Source organism: Crinia signifera, chromosome 2 (genome assembly GCF_055691185.1).
Source record: "Crinia signifera chromosome 2, ASM5569118v1, whole genome shotgun sequence".
NCBI classification, from domain to species: Eukaryota; Metazoa; Chordata; class Amphibia; order Anura; family Myobatrachidae; genus Crinia; species Crinia signifera.
The window spans coordinates 400,417,050-400,441,966 of NC_139218.1; the positions used below are offsets into that span (position 1 = coordinate 400,417,050).

At 48.1% G+C, this 24,917-nt stretch overlaps 1 protein-coding gene across 1 annotated transcript; it reads left to right on the top strand.

Annotated features, from left to right (window-relative positions):
- The first annotated feature begins 259 nt into the window (after positions 1–259).
- LOC146058315 (ecto-ADP-ribosyltransferase 5-like) lies at positions 260–20,596 on the top strand. The gene is made up of 6 exons (XM_083170574.1): positions 260–569; positions 2,043–2,144; positions 5,438–5,559; positions 11,215–11,920; positions 12,220–12,252; positions 17,925–20,596. Exons 2-6 carry the CDS (start codon positions 2,084–2,086, stop codon positions 17,930–17,932), a joined length of 930 nt encoding a protein of 309 aa, XP_083026700.1. The 5' UTR covers positions 260–569; positions 2,043–2,083; the 3' UTR covers positions 17,933–20,596.
- Positions 20,597–24,917: the final 4,321 nt, after the last annotated feature.

Here is a 24,917-nt window from a genome sequence, read left to right on the forward strand (position 1 = left end):
CAGTATATATATATTTATAGGCTATTTGAAAGTTCCCTCTGATTTAAGTACAGACATTTGTTGTTTAATATTATTTGGAGAAAAATACATTTTTGGTTATACAGTACCATACCTCCCAACTTTCTTAAGATGAGAATAGGGACAGTTGGGAGGTTACATGGCCCTATTTGGAGCTAGACACGCCCTTTGGGTGGAGCTAGACACGCCCCCCTCTCAATGGTGCCGCATTCTACTGCAGACTCTAATCTCCCTGAAACTAGTGTTCAGAAGTACATTAGACGAGTACAGCACAGTATGTCAGCGCTGCAGAGACATTGCCTGAGGCCACCCTGTATATAACTGCGCCCGGTACTCTGTGACCTCTCCGGGCTGCTCACGGTGCAGACACTGAAGGGTTAAGTGAGAGAGATGTTTTACAGTAACAGTGTAACTTCCTCCTCGGTGTCATACAGGAACACAGCAACTTCCCTGTAAGGGACAGGTCCCAGCAACTACCGACACAGGCCCCCAGAGGCCGACACGGGTCAGCAATCTGGCAACCGAGCAGCTGGCACTCAGCACAGCTGGCAGTGAGTTTGGGTGTGATAGAGTTGGGTGTGGGGTGGTGTAGGGTGATGATTGACATGCTGTACATATAAACACACTGGCTGGTGGGGGCAGGGAGGGTGATCAGACTGTGCAACATGTACTGTGGGTATAATGTTACGTATACCTCACACTGAACCCTCCCAGCATTATGCATGGCCGGGAGGAAATGTTTTCCAGAATACTTTTATGTCTGTCAGAAGTCAAACCTGAGGCATCATGAGTAGGCGGGGGTGTGTGGGTGGGGATAGATGCAACATTGTTACTGTGTGAAGGATTACTTTTGTTGCATCTCTGCATCTTTGCCACACACAGCGTACCGGGGGCTGTGACTGTCATTGCACAGGTATTACACACATACTAAGCCCAGACAGTGATAAACAACCAGCTCCTAACTGCCATGCCACAGGCTGTGTTTGAAAAATGACAGGGAGGAGCTGATTGGTTGGTGGTTTATCACTCTCCATTTTATCACTTTTCAAGGCTTAGACCATATATATCTATCTATCTATCTATATCATATATCAACCCTGCCCCCTGCAGTTACCCATTGACCAAGTTTAAACTGCCTTTTATTTTGACAATGTAATATTCTCCCATGCAGTTTGCGGCCAGTAATGACAGGTGGGAGGGGGTCCCCCTGTCTAAAGTGCCCCGGGCCCGCTGAAGGCTTAATCCTGCCCTGACGACACCCTCCTGGAAGGGGCTGCTTGGTACAGTGTGAGCGATGGTGTATGAGGACACACCTGTAGATCCCCCTCACTCTGGCCCTTATTCTGATCGGTGCGGCCGGAGCCGATTATGCGGCCAGGACCGTGCGTGCGAAACCCCGCCTTTCATACGGATCGCCAACTCCGTCCGTATGCGGTAAGAAGCTGGCCGAACGGACCGCACGTGTATTTTTCACGGAATACGCCTCCTCCATCTAAGGGAACCTCCCCCATCATTCGATGGTCGCAGACCATCGAATGCAGAACCGAGTGCTCCACCAGCACCCGCAACCTCAGACCACACGGACATTTCTCCATGCAAAAGCAGGGATCTGGGCGGGCAGCTGACATCCGGCAATGTCATATGTCTGCCCCCTACACGTGCGTCACGACTGCATTACCATACGTACGCCCAGCGTTTGCATGGGAACGTCCATGAAACGCGGGGCGTATGCATATGGTAATGAGCCCAAATAGCCCTTCACGCCCCTCTCCACCCCCTGTTCGGAGTGTTCACAGATCATGCGGGATTTGGCCGTACGCCCCGCTCGCACATGCGCAGAGACGCCTCTGCACATGCGCAGACACAAAACATCGGCGGCCCGAACGCACGCGGATATATCCGCACCGATCAGAATAAGGGCCTCTGTGTTGTGCTCTGCGAGGTGCTCCCCAGTCAGCGGCAGGTACCAGGTGCACTCAGTATGGAGGCTCAGGTCCTTATCAGTGTCACTTATCTTCCTGCAGGCTGTTGGTGATCTGCTGACAGAAGGGACCATTACTGTACAATGCATCTCCTGTTCCTCACATCCCTCCTGCTGTACCTGGACATTGTGGGACATTCTGATGGTAAGATGCTGATCCATATGTGACTCTGTGTGGCCAGTAACATAGTAACATAGTAACTTAGTAACATAGTAACCTAGTAACACAGTAACCTAGCAACATAGTAACATAGTAACCTAGTAACATAGTAACATAGTAACCTAGTAACATAGTAACCTAGTAACACAGTAACCTAGCAACATAGTAACATAGTAACCTAGTAACATAGTAACCTAGTAACATAGTAACATAGTAACCTAGTAACATAGTAACCTAGCAACATAGTAACATAGTAACCTAGTAACCTAGTAACATAGTAACATAGTAACCTAGTAAAATAGTAACACAGCAACACAGTAACATAGTAACATAGTAACACAGTAACATAGGGCCTTATTCTAGTTCACTCTTTCTGACAAAATCCTTCTTAGATGGACAAAACCATGTGCACTGCAGGTGGGGTAGATGTAACATGTGCAGAGAGAATTCGATTTGGGTGTTATTTTGTTTCTGTGCAGGGTAAATACTGACTGCTTTATTTTTACACTGCAATATAGATGTCAGTTTGAAGTAAAACCCCGCCCAAATCTAATTCTCTCTGCACAAGTTACATCTGCCCCACCTGCAGTGCACATGGCTTTGTCCATCTAAGAATGATTTTGTCAGAAAGAGTGAACTAGAATAAGGCCCATATAGTAACATAGTAATTAAGGCTGAAAAAAGATGTTAGTCCATCGAGTACAACCTATCTCACCTGTAACTACTGACGTGAGTAAGTCATATCTATAGGATTCCCTTAGTGGCTGCATCCAGTTTTGATGTAAATTCATTAACAGTAGTTGCTGTAATCACCCCACCGGCAAGGAGTTCCAGAATGTCACTGCTCTAATGGTGAAGAATCCGCTTCTTAATTCAGTACGGAATCTCTTTTCCTCGAGCCTCAGTACATGCCCGCGTGTCCTAAGTATAGGCCTGTTACTGACCAATCATCTCCCAGTTCCATATGATTCCCAATCCTGTATGTGAACATACTAATCATATCACCTCTCAGCCTCCGTTTCTCCAGTGACAACATATTCAGCCTGGTATAACCTATCTTTGTATTCTAGTGATTGGAGACCTTTTATTAGCTTAGTCGCCCTTCTCTGTACCTGTTCCAATTCATTTATGTCCTTTTTAAAGGTGCGGTGCCCAGAACTGAACACAGTATTCCAAGTGTGGTCTCACCAATGCCTTGGAAGGAGGCACTATCACATTGGCATCCCTTGAATCCATACCCCTTATAATGCATGCCAGTGTCCGGTTTGCTTTTGCTGCTGCACGAATAGGAATCACCATTAAAAAAAAGAGCCGGGGCTGGTTCTACAAAATCTGAAAACCATTGACATAGGGCTTCGCTGACTTATTAAAACCAGCCCCAGGCTCCAGGGCCGGGTCTGGTTCCCAAAATACAGGGGGCAAAATGAATAGGGGTTACCTGTATTTTAAGACCAGCCAGCAGGGTAATGCACTGAATTTCTCGGCTCCTGTCTGGCAGCTAGGCGGCCAATAGAATCATTCGGAGGAGAGGTGCTGAAGATGAAACATCAGCACCTCTCCATCAGTGTTATGGTGACCGGCTGCCGGTTTGCTAAATTCTGAAGACCCGGGGACTCCTGCGGACAGAAGCAGACCGATCTTCGCCAGAGGACCTGGGTAAGTAGGATTTACTTCCACAGGTCCCCCAAAGGATTACTACGGACCCTGGACCCAGGACCCCATGCCGTTTTTATTTATTTTTCTATTTTTTTTTACACACTGCAGACTGCACGGATCTGACTGATATACGGTCGCTAATACAAATTCATACGAATGAATCGGGGATTACAAAGCAGTTGTATTTGACTGCTTTGTAAATTATCCCCCGGAACACGAATTTGCATATGGCTAAAACAGTCGTATGCAGTCGTAGTTATTGGTATTAAGAATACGAAAAATCTTATTCGTATTCTTAGTAAATTCCCCCGCCCTGGTGACAGTGACAGCCGCAGGGCATGCTGGGAGGGATCCTGATTAAGGGTTATTTACCGCATTTTCCTTTTAGTGCATCTCCCCTATATCTGTAATACTGCTGGGTGTCTGCAGGAATATAAGAGGCCAGCACCATGTAACATGCCACCGCCAAGACAGAGCAACCAGCATTGCTTCGCCCATCACCAGACTCCTGTGTAACGAGCCTGTGCCTCCTTAATTCCCGCGGCACTATACCGGTGGCATACCGCCCACTCTTTCATGCGAGCAAGCTGCTGGCACCTAATTGGATTCCCCCTTTCTATTATGTCACTTGTAGGGTTTCTGTGACGTACCGCAGCATATAACAGTTATACCATTTTATTTTCTTTGTCACAATGGTATCACATTTGCTTTAATATACTACTTTATATAAGATTAAGGCCCTTATTCTGATCGGTGCGGATATTCCCGCATGCGGACGGACCGCCGATGTTGATTGTCTGCGCATGTGCAGAGGTCACTCTGCGTATGTGCAGGCGATTTTGCCGCACGGATTCTTTATACGCCGCACAGGGGGCGTAGAGGGGCGTGAGGGGCTACTTAGCCTCATTACCCTATGCATACGCCCCGCGTTTCATGGGCGTTCCCATGCAAACGCGGGGCGTATGCATGGTAATGAGGCCGTGACGCGTGGGTACGGGGCGGGCATCTGACATCGCCGGATGATTTCACACGGACAAGTGTCCGTGTGGTCTTGTGTGGCGGGACCTGGTGGAGCGTGCGGCCCTGCATTCGATGTTCGGCGACCATCGAATGCAGGGGCTGCTCCCAAGACGGAGGAGGCGTATCCCCGTCCAATTTCATGCGGATCGCCACATATCCGCGTACGGACGGCAGGTGGCGATCCGTATGGAAGGCGGGGATTCGCCTGCACGGTCGCGGCCGCATATTCTGATCGGGCCGCACCGATCAGAATAAGGCCCTAAATGTCTGTATTCCGAGTTCTACAGTATTTTTTTAAACAATGTTCCTCCTAAAATCAGGGGGAAATGACAGTGTGGTCGGACTTGTTTCCTGCATATTAAATAGCACCTACTGGCACAGGCCGCAGCCGTCATTATCCACTAATTCCCCCATGGCCGCCGCGTGTAGGGCAAAGGGAAACGAGCCCATTAGCCAGCAAAAACATCTACAGCAAAAAGTCTACGGGCCCTATACAGAGGAGATGGCTGCTGTGCAAATACGCAATGTGTTTGACGAACAGACTGTGCATGCGTGGCCCAAATAGCAATACAGTATAGATCTAATGCTCTGATTGGTTGCAGATCTCCCGGATCACTGTGACGCAGATAATGGCGACAAAATGCCGACTCCGAAGATTCCAACTGGAAAGAAGAAAAATGCAGCAACACAGATACCGGTCCAGACCAACAGCTTATGGCAGACGGTACAGTATCACCGATGCTCATATACAGGCTAAGGAAGCAGGGTCTAGATTCAAAGGGACAAAAGTGTAAAACATGCAATATGGCCGCTCTAAGCCAATGGGGGATCACTGTTGCATACCAAAAATGAAGGACCACTGCTATGGGCCCCTCTATGTACACAATAAGTCTCTACTCCACTGCTGTACCCCATACATACAAAGGGGGTAATATGCTCCTCAGTGGCTGGGTGGATCATATTTGGGGATGCAGGGGTGGTATTGTGTTTGCAGGGGTGCCGAGACAGGGGGGGGGGGGGTGTGTGGGGGAGCAGGTACACTTTACCCGAGCCCGGGCCTGTCAGGGGGGCCCTGGTCTAGACACACAGTTTTTTTTATTTGGTGGGTCTGAGTGCGCCGGAGTCAGCTGTTCAGCGGCGGCATTGGGAGTGTAGATGTGGGCGGACATGGGCCAGCATGGGGGCAGCAGCATCACAAAGGTCCTTTTGAGCATCGTTCCGCTCTCCGGCTCCAGGATACTTAGGGTAGGTAGTCCCTGGGTGCTGGGAGGAGCTGGGTCAGAGAGAGGCCACCTCCTGTGGTAGTACCACCCACTCTGCAGAATCCAGCCCACCCCACATTCCCATTCCAGCCGCCACCAGCAGCAGCAGGTGCCAGTGCCATGTCTCCAGCCCAGCGGTCCCAGACCTGGTTCCCCACCCATGTCCAGGTCACTGTGTTCCAAGGTGGAAGGTGGGTGGCTGGTTGCTCTGTGTCTGCTGCCTCCCTGCATGCTGCTGGGGCTGAGATCCAACTCTGGAAGTCAGCATGTAACCCCTGGCAGAGCATGTACTGTAACTCCATGACATCGAGCATGTTAACCCCTGGCAAAGCATGTAACCCATGGCAGAGCATGTAAATCCATGGCAGCGAGCATGTTAACCCCTGGCAAAGCATGTAACCCATGGCAGAGCATGTTAACCCCTGGCAGAGCATGTAACTCCTGGCAGAGCAGGTTAATCCCATGCCAAAGACCATGTTAACCCCTGGCAGAGCATGTACTGTAACTCCATGGCAACAAGCATGTTAACCCCATGCAAATCATGTAACCCATGGCAGAGCATGTAAATCCATGGCAACGAGCATGTTAACCCCTGGCAGAGCATGTACTGTAACTCCATGACAACGAGCGTGTTAACCCCTGGCAAAGCATGTAACCCATGGCAGAGCATGTAAATCCATGGCAACGAGCATGTTAACCCCTGGCAGAGCATGTACTGTAACTCCATGACAACGAGCATGTTAACCCCTGGCAAAGCATGTAACCCATGGCAGAGCATGTAAATCCATGGCAACGAGCATGTTAACCCCTGGCAGAGCATGTAACTTCCGGAAGAACAGGTTAATCCCATGCCAAAGACCGTGTTAACCCATGGCAACGAGAATGCTAACCCCCTAATATGCAATGAGCATTACGGTGTGTGGAATAACATATAATGGGCATTATGGCATGTGGTAAAATATGTAATAGGTATTACGGTGTATGGCATAATGTGTACTGGGCACTACGGTGTGTGGCATAACGTGTAATGGGCATTATGGCATGTGGTAAAATATGTAATAAGTATTACGGTGTATGGCATAATGTGTACTGGCCACTATGGTGTGTGGCATAACATGTAGAGCATTATGGCATGTGGTATAATATGTAATGGGTGTGTGACATGTGTAATAGGCATTACGGTGTACATTTTTGTCCATGTATCCACCTTGGAAGCAGTGGTGTAATATCGGGTCCGCGGGGAGTTTCGTTCGTGGGGGCCCCAAGAAGTTGTTGTACTGGGGCCCAGGATTTCTCTTGGTGGCCCTGTGTGTATATCAGTGGCTGGGAGGAGGGTATTGGGGGATGCAGGGGTGGTATTGTGTATGTCAATGGCTGGCGGAGGGTATTAGAGGATGCTGGGGCGGTATTGTGTATGTCAGTGTCTGGCAGAGGGTATAGGGGGATGCAGGGGCAGTATTGTGTATGTCAGGGCCGAACGGAGGGTAATTGGGGGTGGTATTGTGTATGTCAGTCGCTGGGTGGATGGTATTTCGGGATGCAGGGGCGGTATTGTGTATGTCAGTGGCTGGGTGGATGGTATTGGGGGATGCAGGGGCGGTATAGTGTATGTCAGTGGCTGGCGGAGGGTATTGGTGGATGCAGGGGTGGTATTGTGTATGTCAGTGGCTGGGTGGATGGTATTCGGGGATGCAGGGGCGGTATTGTGTATGTCAGTGGCTGGGTGGATGGTATTGGTGGATGCAGGGGCGGTATTGTGTATGTCAGTGGCTGGGCGGAGGGTACTGGTGGATGCAGGGGCGGTATTGTGTATGTCATTGGCTGGCGGAGGGTATTGGGGGATGCAGGGGCAGTATTGTGTATGTCAGTGGCTGGCGGAGGGTATTGGGGGATGCAGTGGCAGTATTGTGTATGTCAGTGGCTGGCGGAGGGTATTGGGGATGCTGGGGCGGTGTTATGTATGTCAGTGGCTGGTGGATGGTATTTGGGGATGCTGGGGTGGTCTTGTGTATGTCAGTGGCTGGGTGGATGGTATTTGGGGATGCTGGGGTGGTATTGTGCATGTCAGTGGCTGGCGGAGGGTATTTGGGGATGCTGGGGTGGTATTGTGCATGTCAGTGGCTGGGTGGATGGTATTCGGGGATGCAGGGGTGGTATTGTGTATGTCAGTGGCTGGTGGAGGGTATTGGGGGATGCTGGGGTGGTATTGTGTATGTCAGTGGCTGGCGGAGGGTATTGGGGATGCAGGGGTGGTGTTATGTATGTCAGTGGCTGGCGGAGGGTATTTGGGGATGCTGGGGTGGTATTGTGCATGTCAGTGGCTGGGTGGAGGGTATTGGGGGATGCTGGGGTGGTATTGTGTATGTCAGTGGCTGGTGGAGGGTATTGGGGGATGCTGGGGTGGTATTGTGTATGTCAGTGGCTGGCGGAGGGTATTGGGGATGCAGGGGTGGTGTTATGTATGTCAGTGGCTGGGTGGAGGGTATTGGGGATGCAGGGGTGGTGTTATGTATGTCAGTGGCTGGTGGATGGTATTTGGGGATGCTGGGGTGGTATTGTGCATGTCAGTGGCTGGCGGAGGGTATTTGGGGATGCTGGGGTGGTATTGTGCATGTCAGTGGCTGGCGGATGGTATTTGGGGATGCTGGGGTGGTATTGTGCATGTCAGTGGCTGGGTGGATGGTATTCGGGGATGCAGGGGTGGTATTGTGTATGTCAGTGGCTGGTGGAGGGTATTGGGGATGCAGGGGCGGTGTTATGTATGTCAGTGGCTGGGTGGAGGGTATTTGGGGATGCTGGGGTGGTATTGTGCATGTCAGTGGCTGGATGGTATTCGGGGATGCAGGGGTGGTATTGTGTATGTCAGTGGCTGGTGGAGGGTATTGAGGGATGCTGGGGTGGTATTGTGCATGTCAGTGGCTGGATGGATGGTATTGGGGGATGCTGGGGTGGTGTTATGTATGTCAGTGGCTGGGTGGAGGGTATTGGGGGAATCTGGGGTGGTATTGTGTATGTCAGTGGCTGGGTGGAGGGTATTGAGGGATGCTGGGGTGGTATTATGTATGTCAGTGGCTGGGTGGAGGGTATTGGGGGAATCTGGGGTGGTATTGTGTATGTCAGTGGCTGGGTGGAGGGTATTGAGGGATGCTGGGGTGGTGTTATGTATGTCAGTGGCTGGGTGGAGGGTATTGGGGGAATCTGGGGTGGTATTGTGTATGTCAGTGGCTGGTGGAGGGTATTGAGGGATGCTAGGGTGGTATTGTGCATGTCAGTGGCTGGATGGATGGTATTGGGGGATGCTGGGGTGGTGTTATGTATGTCAGTGGCTGGGTGGAGGGTATTGGGGGATGCTGGGGCGGTGTTATGTATGTCAGTGGCTGGGTGGAGGGTATTGAGGGATGCTGGGGTGGTATTATGTATGTCAGTGGCTGGTGGATGGTATTTGGGGATGCTGGGGTGGTATTGTGTATGTAAGTGGCTGGGTGGATGGTATTTGGGGATGCTGGGGTGGTATTGTGCATGTCAGTGGCTGGCGGAGGGTATTTGGGGATGCTGGGGTGGTATTGTGTATGTCAGTGGCTGGCGGAGGGTATTCGGGGATGCTGGGGTGGTATTGTGTATGTCAGTGGCTGGCGGAGGGTATTCGGGGATGCTGGGGTGGTATTGTGTATGTCAGTGGCTGGTGGAGGGTATTGGGGGATGCTGGGGTGGTATTGTGTATGTCAGTGGCTGGTGGAGGGTATTTGGGGATGCTGGGGTGGTATTGTGCATGTCAGTGGCTGGGTGGATGGTATTCGGGGATGCAGGGGTGGTATTGTGTATGTCAGTGGCTGGCGTAGGGTATTGGGGATGCTGGGGTGGTATTGTGCATGTCAGTGGCTGGGTGGATGGTATTCGGGGATGCAGGGGTGGTATTGTGTATGTCAGTGGCTGGTGGAGGGTATTGGGGGATGCTGGGGTGGTATTGTGTATGTCAGTGGCTGGCGTAGGGTATTGGGGATGCTGGGGTGGTATTGTGCATGTCAGTGGCTGGGTGGATGGTATTCGGGGATGCAGGGGTGGTATTGTGTATGTCAGTGGCTGGTGGAGGGTATTGGGGGATGCTGGGGTGGTATTGTGTATGTCAGTGGCTGGTGGAGGGTATTGGGGGATGCTGGGGCGGTGTTATGTATGCCAGTGGCTGGGTGGAGGGTATTGGGGGATGCTGGGGCGGTGTTATGTATGTCAGTGGCTGGGTGGATGGTATTCGGGGATGCAGGGGTGGTATTGTGTATGTCAGTGGCTGGCGGAGGGTATTGGGGGATGCTGGGGTGGTATTGTGTATGTCAGTGGCTGGTGGAGGGTATTGGGGGATGCAGGGGTGGTGTTATGTATGTCAGTGGCTGGGTGGAGGGTATTGGGGGATGCTGGGGTGGTATTGTGTATGTAAGTGGCTGGCGGAGGGTATTGGGGATGCAGGGGCGGTGTTATGTATGTCAGTGGCTGGGTGGATGGTATTGGGGGATGCTGGGGTGGTATTGTGTATGTCAGTGGCTGGCGGAGGGTATTGGGGGATGCTGGGGTGGTATTGTGTATGTCAGTGGCTGGCGGAGGGTATTGAGGGATGCTGGGGTGGTATTGTGTATGTCAGTGGCTGGTGGAGGGTATTCGGGGATGCAGGGGCGGTATTGTGTATGTCAGTGGCTGGCGGAGGGTATTGGGGATGCAGGGGCAGTGTTATGTATGTCAGTGGCTGGGTGGAGGGAATTGAGGGATGCTGGGGTGGTATTGTGTATGTCAGTGGCTGGCGGAGGGTATTGGGGATGCAGGGGTGGTGTTATGTATGTCAGTGGCTGGGTGGAGGGTATTGAGGGATGCTGGGGTGGTATTATGTAGCTTTGCCAGGGTGTGTAGAAACCTTGCACCGGCCCCGACAGTACATAAATGGGTCATCACATGGCTGGTAACAGATGCAGTTTATGTGAGACCACAACACTAGAATTCGGAATGGTAGCCGCACGCCTCTATGTCACCAGGTGCCTCTGTGTACCCTGTAACTGGGGGACTATATAATAACATCCATAATGATGCTACAGTATGCGAATAAGTCTGATTGATCTTCTTCCTCTTCCTCGTAGATGGAGTGCAATCTGCTCAATCTGGACCTGACCCCCAACGCGTTTGATGACCAGTACAAGGGGTGCTCGGAAATAATGGAGACTGATGTCATGCCCAAAGTCCTAACTCAGGAGAAGGCCTCCAGCTCCACCTTCAACACTGCGTGGAATTGCGCCACGCTGCAGTGGGACAAGGTGAAAGCAAACCTTCACCTTCCTACCGAATTTAGGGACGAATTTGGGATAGCGATCACTCTCTACACCACAGATTGGCCAAAAGACAACCCCATCTATAAAGTATTTAATGGGAACGTCAGCCTGGCCGGGAGGACTAGAGATCACTACATGCAGAACTTCCACTTCAAGGCTCTGCACTTCTACCTAACCAGAGCTCTGCAGGTCCTGAAGAAGAACTCTAGGAGACGGCACCGCGTCTACAGGGGGACAGAGGACGCCTTCCATGTGTCAGAACCCGTCCTGAGGTTTGGGAGGTTCACCTCCTCCTCGTTGGATATAGAAGTGGCCAAAGAATATTATGAAGGATTGTTCTTCAACATCACAACCTGCTTCGGAGTCAACATCCACAAAATCTCTTCCTTCCCCAAGGAGCAGGAGGTGTTGATCCCGGTGGCGGAGAAGTTCTCTTACGTGGGGAAGGAAGGCAACGTGTATATCCTGAACAGCACCTGTGAGCTGTGCAGCTACTTCAACTGCGCTTATCTAGGAGGTAGGTTCTCCCGCGCGCACTATGTCTAGGGGATTGTCAGCCTATGGGGCAGACGGGCTAAAGGTTGGAGAGAGAGGGGACGGAGATAAAGTACCAGCCAATCAGCTCCTAACTGTAACTTTTAAATTGAAGCCTGCAACTGTAACTCTTTCCACCTTTTCACTGTCCAAGGCGGCTGACCTCAGTGCGCGCAGTGCGGCTGACCTCAATGTAATTCTTACTCTGCCCAATTATGGTGATAACAATGAGGTGACGTGAACGCTGAGGTTAACTCGTTTCCATTATCAATTGTCTTCCAGAGGAGAAGCGCAGCGTCCCAGTATGCAGCACTGGTAAGAACCATCTCACTTTCTAGTCATTATAGCGTCATCCTCTCTGCGCTAAACTGCAAACGCCAACTGGTTAAATGATAACTAAACAATACCATCATATGACGATTCGGGATTAGGGTGTTCTTATAACTGGCACCATCATACTGCCCAGAGGGTATATGTGTAATTAATATCAGTCCCGGCCCCATCAGAGCATATAGTCACAGATATATAGGTCCATTTATCAGAGGGTATATGTGTAATTCCTATCAGTCCCGGCGCCATCGGAGCATATAGTCACAGATATATAGGTCTATTTATCAGAGGGTATATGTGTAATTCCTATCAGTCCCGGCGCCATCGGAGCATATAGTCACAGATATATAGGTCTATTTATCAGAGGGTATATGTGTAATTCCTCTCAGTCCCGGCCCCATCGGAGCGTATAGTCACAGATATATAGGTCCATTTATCAGAGGGTATATGTGTAATTAATATCAGTAACGGCCCCATCGGAGCATATAGTCACAGATATATAGGTCTATTTATCAGAGGGTATATATGTAATTCCTATCAGTCCCGGCCCCATCTGAGCATATAGTCACACAGATATATAGGTACATTTATCAGAGGGTATACGTGTAATTGCTATCAGTCCCAGCGCCATCGGAGCATATAGTCACAGATATATAGGTCTATTTATCAGAGGGTATATGTGTAATTCCAATCAGTCCCGGCCCCATCGGAGCATATAGTCACACAGATATATAGGTACATTTATCAGAGGGTATATGTGTAATTCCTATCAGTCCCGGCGCCATCGGAGCATATAGTCACAGATATATAGGTCTATTTATCAGAGGGTATACAGTATGTGTAATTCCTCTCAGTCCCGACCCCATCGGAGCATATAGTCACAGATATATAGGTCCATTTATCAGAGGGTATATGTGTAATTAATATCAGTACCGGCCCCATCGGAGCATATAGTCACAGATATATAGGTCTATTTATCAGAGGGTATATGTGTAATTCCTATCAGTCCCGGCCCCATCGGAGCGTATAGTGACACACATATATAGATCCATTTATCAGAGGGTATGTGTGTAATTCCTATCAGTCCCGGCCCCATCGGAGCATATAGTCACAGATATATAGGTACATTTATCAGAGGGTATATGTGTAATTGCTATCAGTCCCGGCGCCATCGGAGCATATAGTCACAGATATATAGGTCTATTTATCAGAGGGTATATGTGTAATTCCTATCAGTCCCGGCCCCATCGGAGCATATAGTCACACAGATATATAGGTACATTTATCAGAGGGTATATGTGTAATTCCTATCAGTCCCGGCGCCATCGGAGCATATAGTCACAGATATATAGGTCTATTTATCAGAGGGTATACAGTATGTGTAATTCCTCTCAGTCCCGACCCCATCGGAGCATATAGTCACAGATATATAGGTCCATTTATCAGAGGGTATATGTGTAATTAATATCAGTACCGGCCCCATCGGAGCATATAGTCACAGATATATAGGTCTATTTATCAGAGGGTATATGTGTAATTCCTATCAGTCCCGGCCCCATCGGAGCGTATAGTGACACACATATATAGATCCATTTATCAGAGGGTATGTGTGTAATTCCTATCAGTCCCGGCCCCATCGGAGCATATAGTCACAGATATACAGGTCCATTTATCAGAGGGTAGATGTGTAATTCCTATCAGTCCCGGCCCCATTGGAGCATATAGTCACACAGATATATAGGTCCATTTATCAGAGGGTATATGTGTAATTAATATCAGTACCAGCCCCATCGGAGCATATAGTCACACAGATATATAGGTCTATTTATCAGAGGGTATATGTGTAATTCCTATCAGTCCCGGCCCCATCGGAGCATATAGTCACAGATATATAGGTCCATTTATCAGGGGTATATGTGTAATTAATCTCAGTCCCGGCCCCATCGGAGCATATAGTCACACAGATATATAGGTCCATTTATCAGAAGGTATATGTGTAATTCCTATCAGTCCCATCCCCATCGGAGCATATATTGTAGTCACAGATATATAGGTCCATTTATCAGAGGGTATATGTGTAATTCCTATCAGTCCCGTCCCATCAGAGTATATTGGAGGTTATTCTGATCGTAGCGGCCAAACGTGCGTACGTTCGCTATTAACGTACGCTATCCGTACGCGGCCGTTGGGGTTAAGTCCACCCACAACTCAGCCGCATACGTACGGCCAGAAACAACGTCAAAGGGGAGTGGCGTACAATTGAGCGTACGCCAACGTACACGGACGGGCCAGCCCTTACACTCCGACAACTGGCGTACAATTGAGCGTACACCACCGTTTACGGACGTCTCTCGGCCGTCTTCCCACCGACTTCTTGCGGCTATCTGAGCGTACGCCAGCTTGCACGGACGGGTCCCTATTGTTTTCAATAGAAAAGTCAGCTTATGTCACCGCTCGTGAGAGTGAGCGTACGTCCGTGTACGCTTACATACCCTTCACATATATGGACCTGCAAATCTTGCCTTTCAACTATAATTATGAAAATTAATTAATTGATTGAATTAATTAATGTGCAAAATAGTGGCCATGGGCTTAAAACATTGCTGAAACATCCTTTGTAGGTGTTAGATGTGGTTTATGTTATTGTATCATAAATACAAAACCTATGTTTGTATTAGAGTGAACACGTTGACACATGTCGACTTGTGTAGATTGAGTGTGCTACTGTGTAAAGTCTATGAAAGCACGTAGTGAATGTGTCTAACTGTTTAACAAATACCTACCTTAGCATATATAAGCAGGTCTTACAAAGATTCTTACCTTAAATTAAACAAACCTTTAAATGTAGAGAAGTATAGAAAGATAAGCTTCCAATGTGTTTGAGTGCTGTGTGTGGCTTGCAGGTAGTGAAATCATGGTTTGGACTTAATAGACTGCAGCATTGGTTATTACATTCAGGTGTATGTGTTTGGTAGTAATCAGCGTAAATTAGCTAACCCAGGCGCACGCTGGCATGCGGTATCTGTAGGGGTGGTTTGAGATGGCGGTTGGCGGCCGCCTGTTTTGTGTCCGAAATGAACGGTGCTTTAGTCGATCGTGCGGTAGTAGCACCGCTCATTTTTGGTGCACACCCCCGTGTACGCCCATATTTACGCCCATTTTCCCTCATTATTTCGGCCGCTCCCCTCATCACGCCCCTATGCCGCCCCCAATGCCCGTACACTCGCGTACAGGTTTTTTCGCACGTAGAGACCCGTCCGTAAGCGTTGTGGAGTGTTCGCGCCTGCGCATTAGCGAATGTACGCATGCGCAGATCATTAAAAACCCCGGGACGTGCGCGTACGGCCCGGCCGCACCAACCAGAATAAGGCCCATAGTCACAGATATATAGGTCCATTTATCAGAGGGAATATGTGTAATTCCTAACAGTCCCGGCGCCATCGGAGCATATAGTCACAGATATATAGGTCCATTTATCAGAGGGTACTGTATATGTGTAATTCCTATCTGTCCTGGCCCCATCGGAGCATATAGTCACAGATATACAGGTTCATTTATCAGAGGGTATATGTGTAATTCCTATCAGTCTCAGCCCCATCGGAGTTTATAGTCACACAGATATATAGGTCCATTTATCAGAGGGTATATGTGTAATTCCTATCAGTCCCATCCCCATCAGAGCGTATAGTTACACAGATATATAGGTCTATTTATCAGAGGGTATATGTGTAATTCCTATCAGTCCCGGCCCCATCGGAGCATATAGTGACAGATATATAGGTCCATTTATCAGAGGGTATATGTGTAATTCCTATCAGTCCCGGCCCCATCGGAGCATATAGTCACAGATATATAGGTCCATTTATCAGAGGGTATATGTGTAATTCCTATCAGTCCCATCCCCATCAGAGTGTATAGTTACACAGATATATAGGTCTATTTATAAGAGGGTATATGTGTAATTCCTATCAGTCCCGGCCCCATCGGAGCATATAGTCACAGATATATAGGTCCATTTATCAGAGGGTATATGTGTAATTCCTATCAGTCCCATCCCCATCAGAGCGTATAGTTACACAGATATATAGGTCTATTTATCAGAGGGTATATGTGTAATTCCTATCAGTCCCGGACCCATCGGAGCATATAGTCACAGATATATAGGTCTATTTATCAGAGGGTATATGTTTAATTCCTATCAGTCCCGGCCCCATCGGAGCATATAGTCACAGATATATAGGTCCATTTATCAGAGGGTATATGTGTAATTCCTATCAGTCCCATCCCCATCAGAGCGTATAGTTACACCAGTGTTGCAAGTAAGGGGGTACGGCGTGGTACGGAGTACCTGTAAGAAATATGTTGCAGGTACGCAGTACCACTTACCCCCTGAGCCACTGTCAATTCTATTTTTATTTTAAGTCTAAATATAATGCATCCACAGCCCACCCAGTGTTATGATTGGTGCTGTATGCAGCTCCCGGCTACTGCTGATTTAGCCTGTCACACTGACAGGCATCAGCGGCGCTGACAGCATGAAGTGCAGGCTCCACAATTGTAAGCACAAGCTGCCCGGCTCTCCCCCAAGCAAGAGCCAACCCACCCCCAGTCATTCCCTGTTTCTCATTCCCTGTCTCCTAATGCCATGCTACTATTGTCATTTAGTCACCTCTCTAGCTTTGTGTGACCACACCCCCTCATGACACATAGCCACGCCCATTTTTGGTGGAGGCTATCAGTACCACCAAGAAAAAAATTCTACTTGCACCACTGAGTTACACAGATATATAGGTCTATTTATCAGAGGGTATATGTGTAATTCCTATCAGTCCCGGACCCATCGGAGCATATAGTCACACAGATATATAGGTTAAGTTATCAGAGGGTATATGTATAATTCCTATCATTCCTGGCCCCATCGGAGCATATAGTCACAGATATATAGGTCTATTTATCAGAGGGTATATGTTTAATTCCTATCAGTCCCGGACCTATCGGAGCATATAGTCACACAGATATAAAGGTCCATTTATCAGAGGGTATATGTGTAATTCCAATCAGTCCCGGCCCCATCGGAGCATATAGTCACACAGATATATAGGTCCATTTATCAGAGGGTATATGTGTAATTCCTATCAGTCCCGGCCCCATCGGAGCATATAGTCACAGATATATAGGTCCATTTATCAGAGGATAGATGTGTAATTCCTATCAGTCCCGGCCCCATCGGAGCATATAGATATAGGTCCATTTATCAGAGGGTATATGTGATTTGCATGCGTAGTCCGGCACCATCGATCCCTGGACCAAATTTACAAATGTACGAGTCCGCCTGAATCACCCCCAAAGTGATATCATAGTACAGATGGAGTCACCTTTGCAGCTATGAATGGCTTGGTGCACGGCGGCATGAATGAGTCGCGTGTGAGACCCTTGCACAACAATGGATGTCCGAGCCTGAGAGACACTCACGCGTCCCTTTCCCGACACTCGGCGTACCGGCGCTAACAATGACTGCGGCGCCATCTGTATTTGCCACCCTGGTATTGCAGACAGAGGATTACGGCTTCTATTGCTTTGGTCTCTAATTCTGCTGTGAAAGGTCCAAGTTTGTGAGCGGGGAGGGGACTGATTATGTATAAATTGTGTTTTCTCAGCTGTCTGAAGAGACTGTTCCACATTATGCATTGGCCCGGATATGAGTGGTCTACACTGCGCTCTGTCTACCAGAACAAGGTCTCTGCGCTCTGCACCTGGACTGGGGGAGCAGATACGTGGAGGAGTCCTCCTGACCCTGGACATTGAGCTGTATACTGTACACTGATCACCAGGGAATGAGCTGCATACTGTACAGTGATCACCAGGGATTGAGCTGCATACTGTACAGTGATCAGCAAGGATTGGCCTGCATACTATACAGTGATCAGCAAGGATTGTGCTGTATACTGTACAGTGATCACCCGGGATTGAGCTGCATACTGTACAGTGATCACCAGGGATTGAGCTGTATACTGTACAGTGATCACCAAGGATTGGGCTGCATACTGTACAGTGATCACCAGGGATTGAGCTGCATACTGTACAGTGATCACCAGGGATTGAGCTGCATACTGTACAGTGATCACCAAGGATTGGGCTGCATACTATACAGTGATCACCAGGGATTGTGCTGTATACTGTACAGTGATCACCAGGGATTGAGCTGCATACTATACAGTGATCACGAGGGATTGTGCTGCATACTATACAGTGATCACCAGGGATTGTGCTGTATACTGTACAGTGATCACCAGGGATTGAGCTGCATACTATACAGTGATCACCAGGGATTGTGCTGTATACTATACAGTGATCACCAGGAATTGTGCTGTATACTGTACAGTGATCACCAGGGATTGAGCTGCATACTGTACAGTGATCACCAAGGATTGGGCTGCATACTATACAGTGATCACCAGTGATTGTGCTGTATACTATACAGTGATCACCAAGGATTGTGCTGTATACTGTACAGTGATCACCAGGGATTGAGCTGTATACTGTACAGTGATCACCAAGGATTGGGCTGCATACTATACAGTGATCACCAGGGAATGAGCTGCATACTATACAGTGATCACCAGGGATTGTGCTGTATACTGTACAGTGATCACCAGTGATTGTGCTGTATACTATACACTGATCACCAGGGATTGGGCTGCATACTATACAGTGATCACCAGGTATTGAGCTGTATACTGTACAGTGATAACCAGGGATTGTGCTGTATACTGTACAGTGATCACCAGGTATTGAGCTGTATACTGTACAGTGATCACCAGGGATTGTGCTGTATACTATACAGTGATCACCAGGGATTGAGCTGCATACTATACAGTGATCACCAGGGATTGAGCTGCATACTATACAGTGATCACCAGGGATTGTGCTGCATACTATACACACTGATCACCAGGGATTGGGCTGCATACTATACAGTGATCACCAGGTATTGAGCTGCATACTATACAGTGATCACCAAGGATTGGGCTGCATACTATACAGTGATCACCAGGAATTGTGCTGTATACTGTACAGTGATCACCAGGGATTGAGCTGTATACTGTACACTGATCACCAGGAATTGAGCTGTATACTGTACACTGATCACCAGGTATTGAGCTGTATACTGTACACTGATCACCAGGGATTGAGCTGTATACTGTACACTGATCACCAGGGATTGAGCTGTATACAGTACACTGATCACCAGGGATTGAGCTGTATACAGTACACAGATCACCAGGGATTAGGCTGTATACTGTACAGTGATCACCAGGGATTGGGCTGTATACTGTACATAGATCACCAAGGATTGAGCTGTATACTGTACAGTGATCACCAGGGATTGGGCTGTATACTGTACATAGATCACCAAGGATTGGGCTGCATACTATACACTGATCACCAGGGATTGAGCTGCATACTATACACTGATCACCAGGGATTGAGCTGTATACTGTACACTGATCACTAATCACCAGGGACCTAGGACCCCTGCCAATGCTGACCGGTCAGAGGGTTAATGCTGTTGCCGGGGGGACTTGTATAAAAAGTCTCCCCCGGCTGTGGCATTACCCTGTTGGCTGTTTGGGCCTGATGCTGGTTGCCAAAATACGGGAGACCCCTACTCAGTTTGTCCCTCGTGTTTTGGGAACCAGGACCGGCTCTTGAGCCTGGTGCTGGTTTTAGAATTTCTGAGACTCTCCTATGATTAATTTCTAAAACCAGGACCGGTTCTGTGAGCCCGGGGCTGGTTATGCTCAGGACCTTACGCCGTTTTGTTTTTTTAACAAAAATTGCACATGCTCTTACTTTCACAAATTTCTTGACTAAAACTCTCACCATATCGCATTTCTTTGCCGCAAATTTGAATCTCATTAAATAGTTGATGTGGGTGGAGAGCCCGGCACACATGCCGCGGTGCCATCGGAACAAGGGCACTTGACATGTGTTAAACTGTATGAGCAGCACTGAGCTGGGACAGGACCCCTTCTACAGTACTGATGTGAGATGAAGCCTGCTGCTGGGCACCAGGCACAGATTATATGTATTTATGAAATATATGTTTGGCACTGAGCTAGGACTGCACCAGAGGCGTAACTATAGCACCGCAGCCCCCGCGGCCGATGGGGGGCGCTGTGCATGTGTGGGCGCCGGGGGACTGTGGTGCTATAGTTAGCCCCCTCCCGTCCGCCCATCTGCCGCCCACCAATCTGCCGCCCGCAGCCTTACCTGACTTCACTGGTCCCATCCTGGCTCCCTTGCTGGCTTCATTCTTCTGCTAGTGAGACGGACCACAATAAAATGTCCGCCCCATATAGCAGACAGTTCTCTGAAACTGTCTGCTGTATGGGGGCGGACATTTTGTGTTGGTCCGTCTCACTAGCAGAAGAATGAAGCCAGCAAGGGAGCCAGATGGGACCAGCAAGACAGGTAAGGCTGCGGGCGGGGGGTGCGGCGGGGGGCGCCCCCCATTAACGGCGGGGGGGCGCCCAATTCATAGTTACGCCACTGGACTGCACCATATATTGTGTATATTGTATTGAATATTGAGGAATGCATTCTGGACTTACAATGCACTTTGTACATTTCTGGAGGAAGGAATTTAGCAAATCTTGGTGATGAGGAAATGAGATGCTAATCTGCCCCTCCTGTCAGAAGGTCTGTGAGTGTCCAAAACACAGCAGGGAGTAGGCTCTGTGTCTGAAGCCCTGTGTACAAGGTGTTGATAAGGAAACTTGTATATGTCATGGGTCACTGAACCCAGGCCATCCTGTGCCAGGTGTTGGTAATGCAGACATTTGTGTTTCTTTATGTAATCATGTCCAGGAGATAAATCAAATGACAGGGGGAGGATCTGACAATGCAGTGTGTTTTCTGTCTTTATAAGCAGGGCCTGTGAGCCCAAGTATATGTACAATCTGCCTGATCTGAATGCTGTAACATCTGTATGCTGTGCCTCCGCTGATAGGAGAAGGGATCTCTTCAGATCTACTGGCAATAAACCATCTTTTGCCCAAGACGACTACATTCATCTTACGACCAACAGAATTATTGCAATAGTTCCCTTCTCCGGCTGTTCTGGGTACCAGTATCCAGCGTCCACCCAGTCTCCTCCCTGCCAGCTACCAAAGCAGAGGCCTGGTCCGTGACCAGTGGGGAACCAAGCGAGGCCAGTCGGGGGGGTGTCAGCAGCGTGTCGGCGCACACCCTACAGCAGGTAGTACTCAGGTGCCAGCGGTTGGGCCTGAGTCAGTATCCGTGGTTCCAGATGCCACGTAGGAGGAGTCTGGTGGTGGCAGCGATATCCTCGCCCACTGCGTAGTGGGCGGAGTCAGTAACAGGCGGTTGCTGACGGTAACAGGGAATCCCCTATTGGCCAGGTCCCGTGAGACCAGGAACCGCTATCTGTGGACCCGAAGGGCGTAGCCAGAGCGTAAGGGCAGGCGTCCGGTCACAGTTGATTTTTTAAAAGATATTCCTGATTTTGGAAATTCGAAAAGGTGCGATTTTAGAACCTTAATAAAAATCACATCCCATTAAATGTCACCCCAAGAATCAGGATTACAAAATGTTTATAACCATATATATATATTTATTTGTAGTCAGTAGAGAATAAGAGCAGTAATTCCGTGCACTGATTACACAGGAGATACACTGTACAGGAGATACACAGGAGATACACTGCAATGATTACACAGGAGATACACTGCAATGATTACACAGGAGATACACTGTACAGGAGATACACAGGAGATACACTGCAATGATTACACAGGAGATACACTGCAATGATTACACAGGAGATACACTGCAATGATTACACAGGAGATACACTGTACAGGAGATACACAGAGATACACTGTACAGGAGATACACAGGGGATACACTGTACAGGAGATACACAGGGGATACACTGTACAGGAGATACACAGGGGATACACTGTACAGGAGATACACAGGGGATACACTGTACAGGAGATACACAGGGGATACACTGTACAGGAGATACACAGGAGATACACTGTACAGGAGATACACAGGGGATACACTGTACAGGAGATACACAGGGGATACACTGTACAGGAGATACACAGGGGATACACTGTACAGGAGATACACAGGGGATACACTGTACAGGAGATACACTGTACAGGAGATACACAGGGGATACACTGTACAGGAGATACACACGGGATACACTGTACAGGAGATACACAGGGATTTCTGCAATTACGGAATGTTACAGGGAATTTCTGTAGGATTACAACTAAATAACTGATAATACAGTCATTATCGGGGTGTTAGTCATTATCGGGGTGTTAGTCATTTATCGCGGTATAAGTCATTATCGGGGTGTACGTCATTATTGGAGTATAAATTCTGGTGCTGTCCTTACAGAAACATTACAGTGTATATAACATATAGGACACAGATCATCAGTCCACTCATAAGCGGAGTCCTGGAGGCATACATTCCTGAAGCTGAGGAGAGATAACAAGGGGGGGGGTGTCATTATTTACAGCTAAAACTCTTATACTGTGGGGTCTATGTACTAAGTCTAGGAGAGGGATAAAGGAGACAGAGGTAAAGTCATAGTTCCTACACTCCTATATTCTGCAGGAGACTCCATGAAATACCAGCAATCTCCCTAACTTCCTGCAGAGTCAGAAAACTCCCACATTATACAGCTGTTAGTTTTTGGGGGCAAAAACTGAAATGAGAGATTTATACATTTATATGGGATCATCGGTGGCATTTCCCAGCATTGGTTATCAGGAGCAATGATCCCTATGGCTGCAGGCATTTCTCATAGCCACTTATATGGAACCACGTGTAACACACAATACATGAACCAGACCTGACACGTATCAGTAGCTGTTACTGTCAGCTGTGGGGCTCCTCTACATTTGGATGTAAGTCATTGTATGCCATGCCTCTCAGATGTAGCAGTACACACCCACTGCGCTTCTAGGTGCCACCTTCACATCTCCCTGACATGCGTATTCCTAAGTAGGCAAGTAGGGTTAAATTGCATTTGGAATTTTTTGCATAGGCAGCACATTTCTAAGCATATACAGTATATTGTTCTGAGTGAGAAACAGCAAATACTGTAGGTGCACACAAATAAATTAAATATTGTAGCAGCATCATTATTATCTACACTTGCTAAAGTTCCCAAATATATATTTACTAGTGTTATATTGAAATCCCTTGCAACAAGTATTTAAGCATAGACACGCCCATATAATATAGGTAGACACACCCACATATGGAGCTAGACACGCCCTTTGGGTGGAGCATGACACACCCCCTCAACAGGACACCTTGCTAAATTCTACTACCAACTATAATCTCCTGGAAACTAGTTTTCAAAAGTAGGCAAGTGTTTGTAATGTACCGGCCAGTCAGCTCCATGTTAGAGGCTGTGTTTGAAAAAGAAGCTGATACTTATCTCTATCCACTTTATCTCTCTCCAAAACATAGTACATAGACCACTGAGGGCCAGATGTATCAAGCTTCACAAAAGTGATAAAATGGAGAGTGATAAACAACCAGCCAATCAGCTCCTACCTCTGCCATGTTGCCGGTTGGGTTTGAAAATGGCAGTTATGAGCTGATTGGCTGGTTGTATCACTCTCCGTTTTATCACTTTTGTGAAGCTGGATACATCTGGCCCTGCATTTCCTTTTCCATGGTTAAACTGCTCCAAGGTTCTTTTATCTAAAATACTATACAGGATTGGAGATATATTTGCTGTAAAGCGCCGTACACATGGAGCGATTGGTCGCTGAGCGATCAGCGATATATCGCTCAGCGACCAAATTGCTGAGTGTCCCGTTTTTGTTCCAGTTTTCCCGATGGTCGCTGATGAAAATGAGACACTGCCAGGGGAAGCCGCTGGTCGTGCTGGTCGCAGAAACCTATGGGGGATGCGGCCGACGGCGGTGCAGGAGGGATCGGAGCAGGGATCGGAGATCCCGGATACATTTAAACCGGGTGCTTTTGGGTATTCATCCGCAAATATTGATACCCTCCTGATACATTTAAAACGGGTGCTTTCGGGTATTAAGCCGCAATTATAATAGAATATTATATAGTCTTTTTGTTATAGTGGAACAATTATAAATGTAGTGTGTATATGTATGAGTACTCATACCTTCCAGCATACAGTATGTCTGATTAGGGACCCATAAAAGAGGTGTCCTGACAGCACTGCTTGTTTTGTCACTTTGTTTTTTTTATTTTCTGTTTATAGATTTCTCTTTTTTTTTTTTTTTTACTTGGGCCAGTCTGGGGTTCTGTGGTTCACTTTGGTGGACGTATGTTCAAGGAGGGTGATTTGGACTTAAATAAATAAAACAAGATGATCATCTATTATCCAAATTATACCGGAAACCATAGAATCCAAAATGTACTTTTATTTTTGCCAAAACCCTACTGGGTATGTCTGTGACTGGCACTACTGCAGGGCCGTCTTTTCGTATGGGCTTAATGGGCACTTGCCCAGGGGCCCCAGGTGTATAAGGGCCCTATTCTGATAGCTGAGGATCCCCTTTTTCCAGGGATACCAGAATTTTGAAAATCGGCCCTGGGGAACTGGAGAT

Coding starts and splice junctions, on each gene's coding strand:
- LOC146058315 (XM_083170574.1), top strand. CDS start 2,084: ATGCATCTCCTGTTCCTCACATCCCTCCTGCTGTACCTGGACATTGTG. Junction 2,145..5,437: donor CATTGTGGGACATTCTGATG/GTAAGATGCTGA, acceptor GATTGGTTGCAG/ATCTCCCGGATCACTGTGAC. Junction 5,560..11,214: donor CCAACAGCTTATGGCAGACG/GTACAGTATCAC, acceptor TCTTCCTCGTAG/ATGGAGTGCAATCTGCTCAA.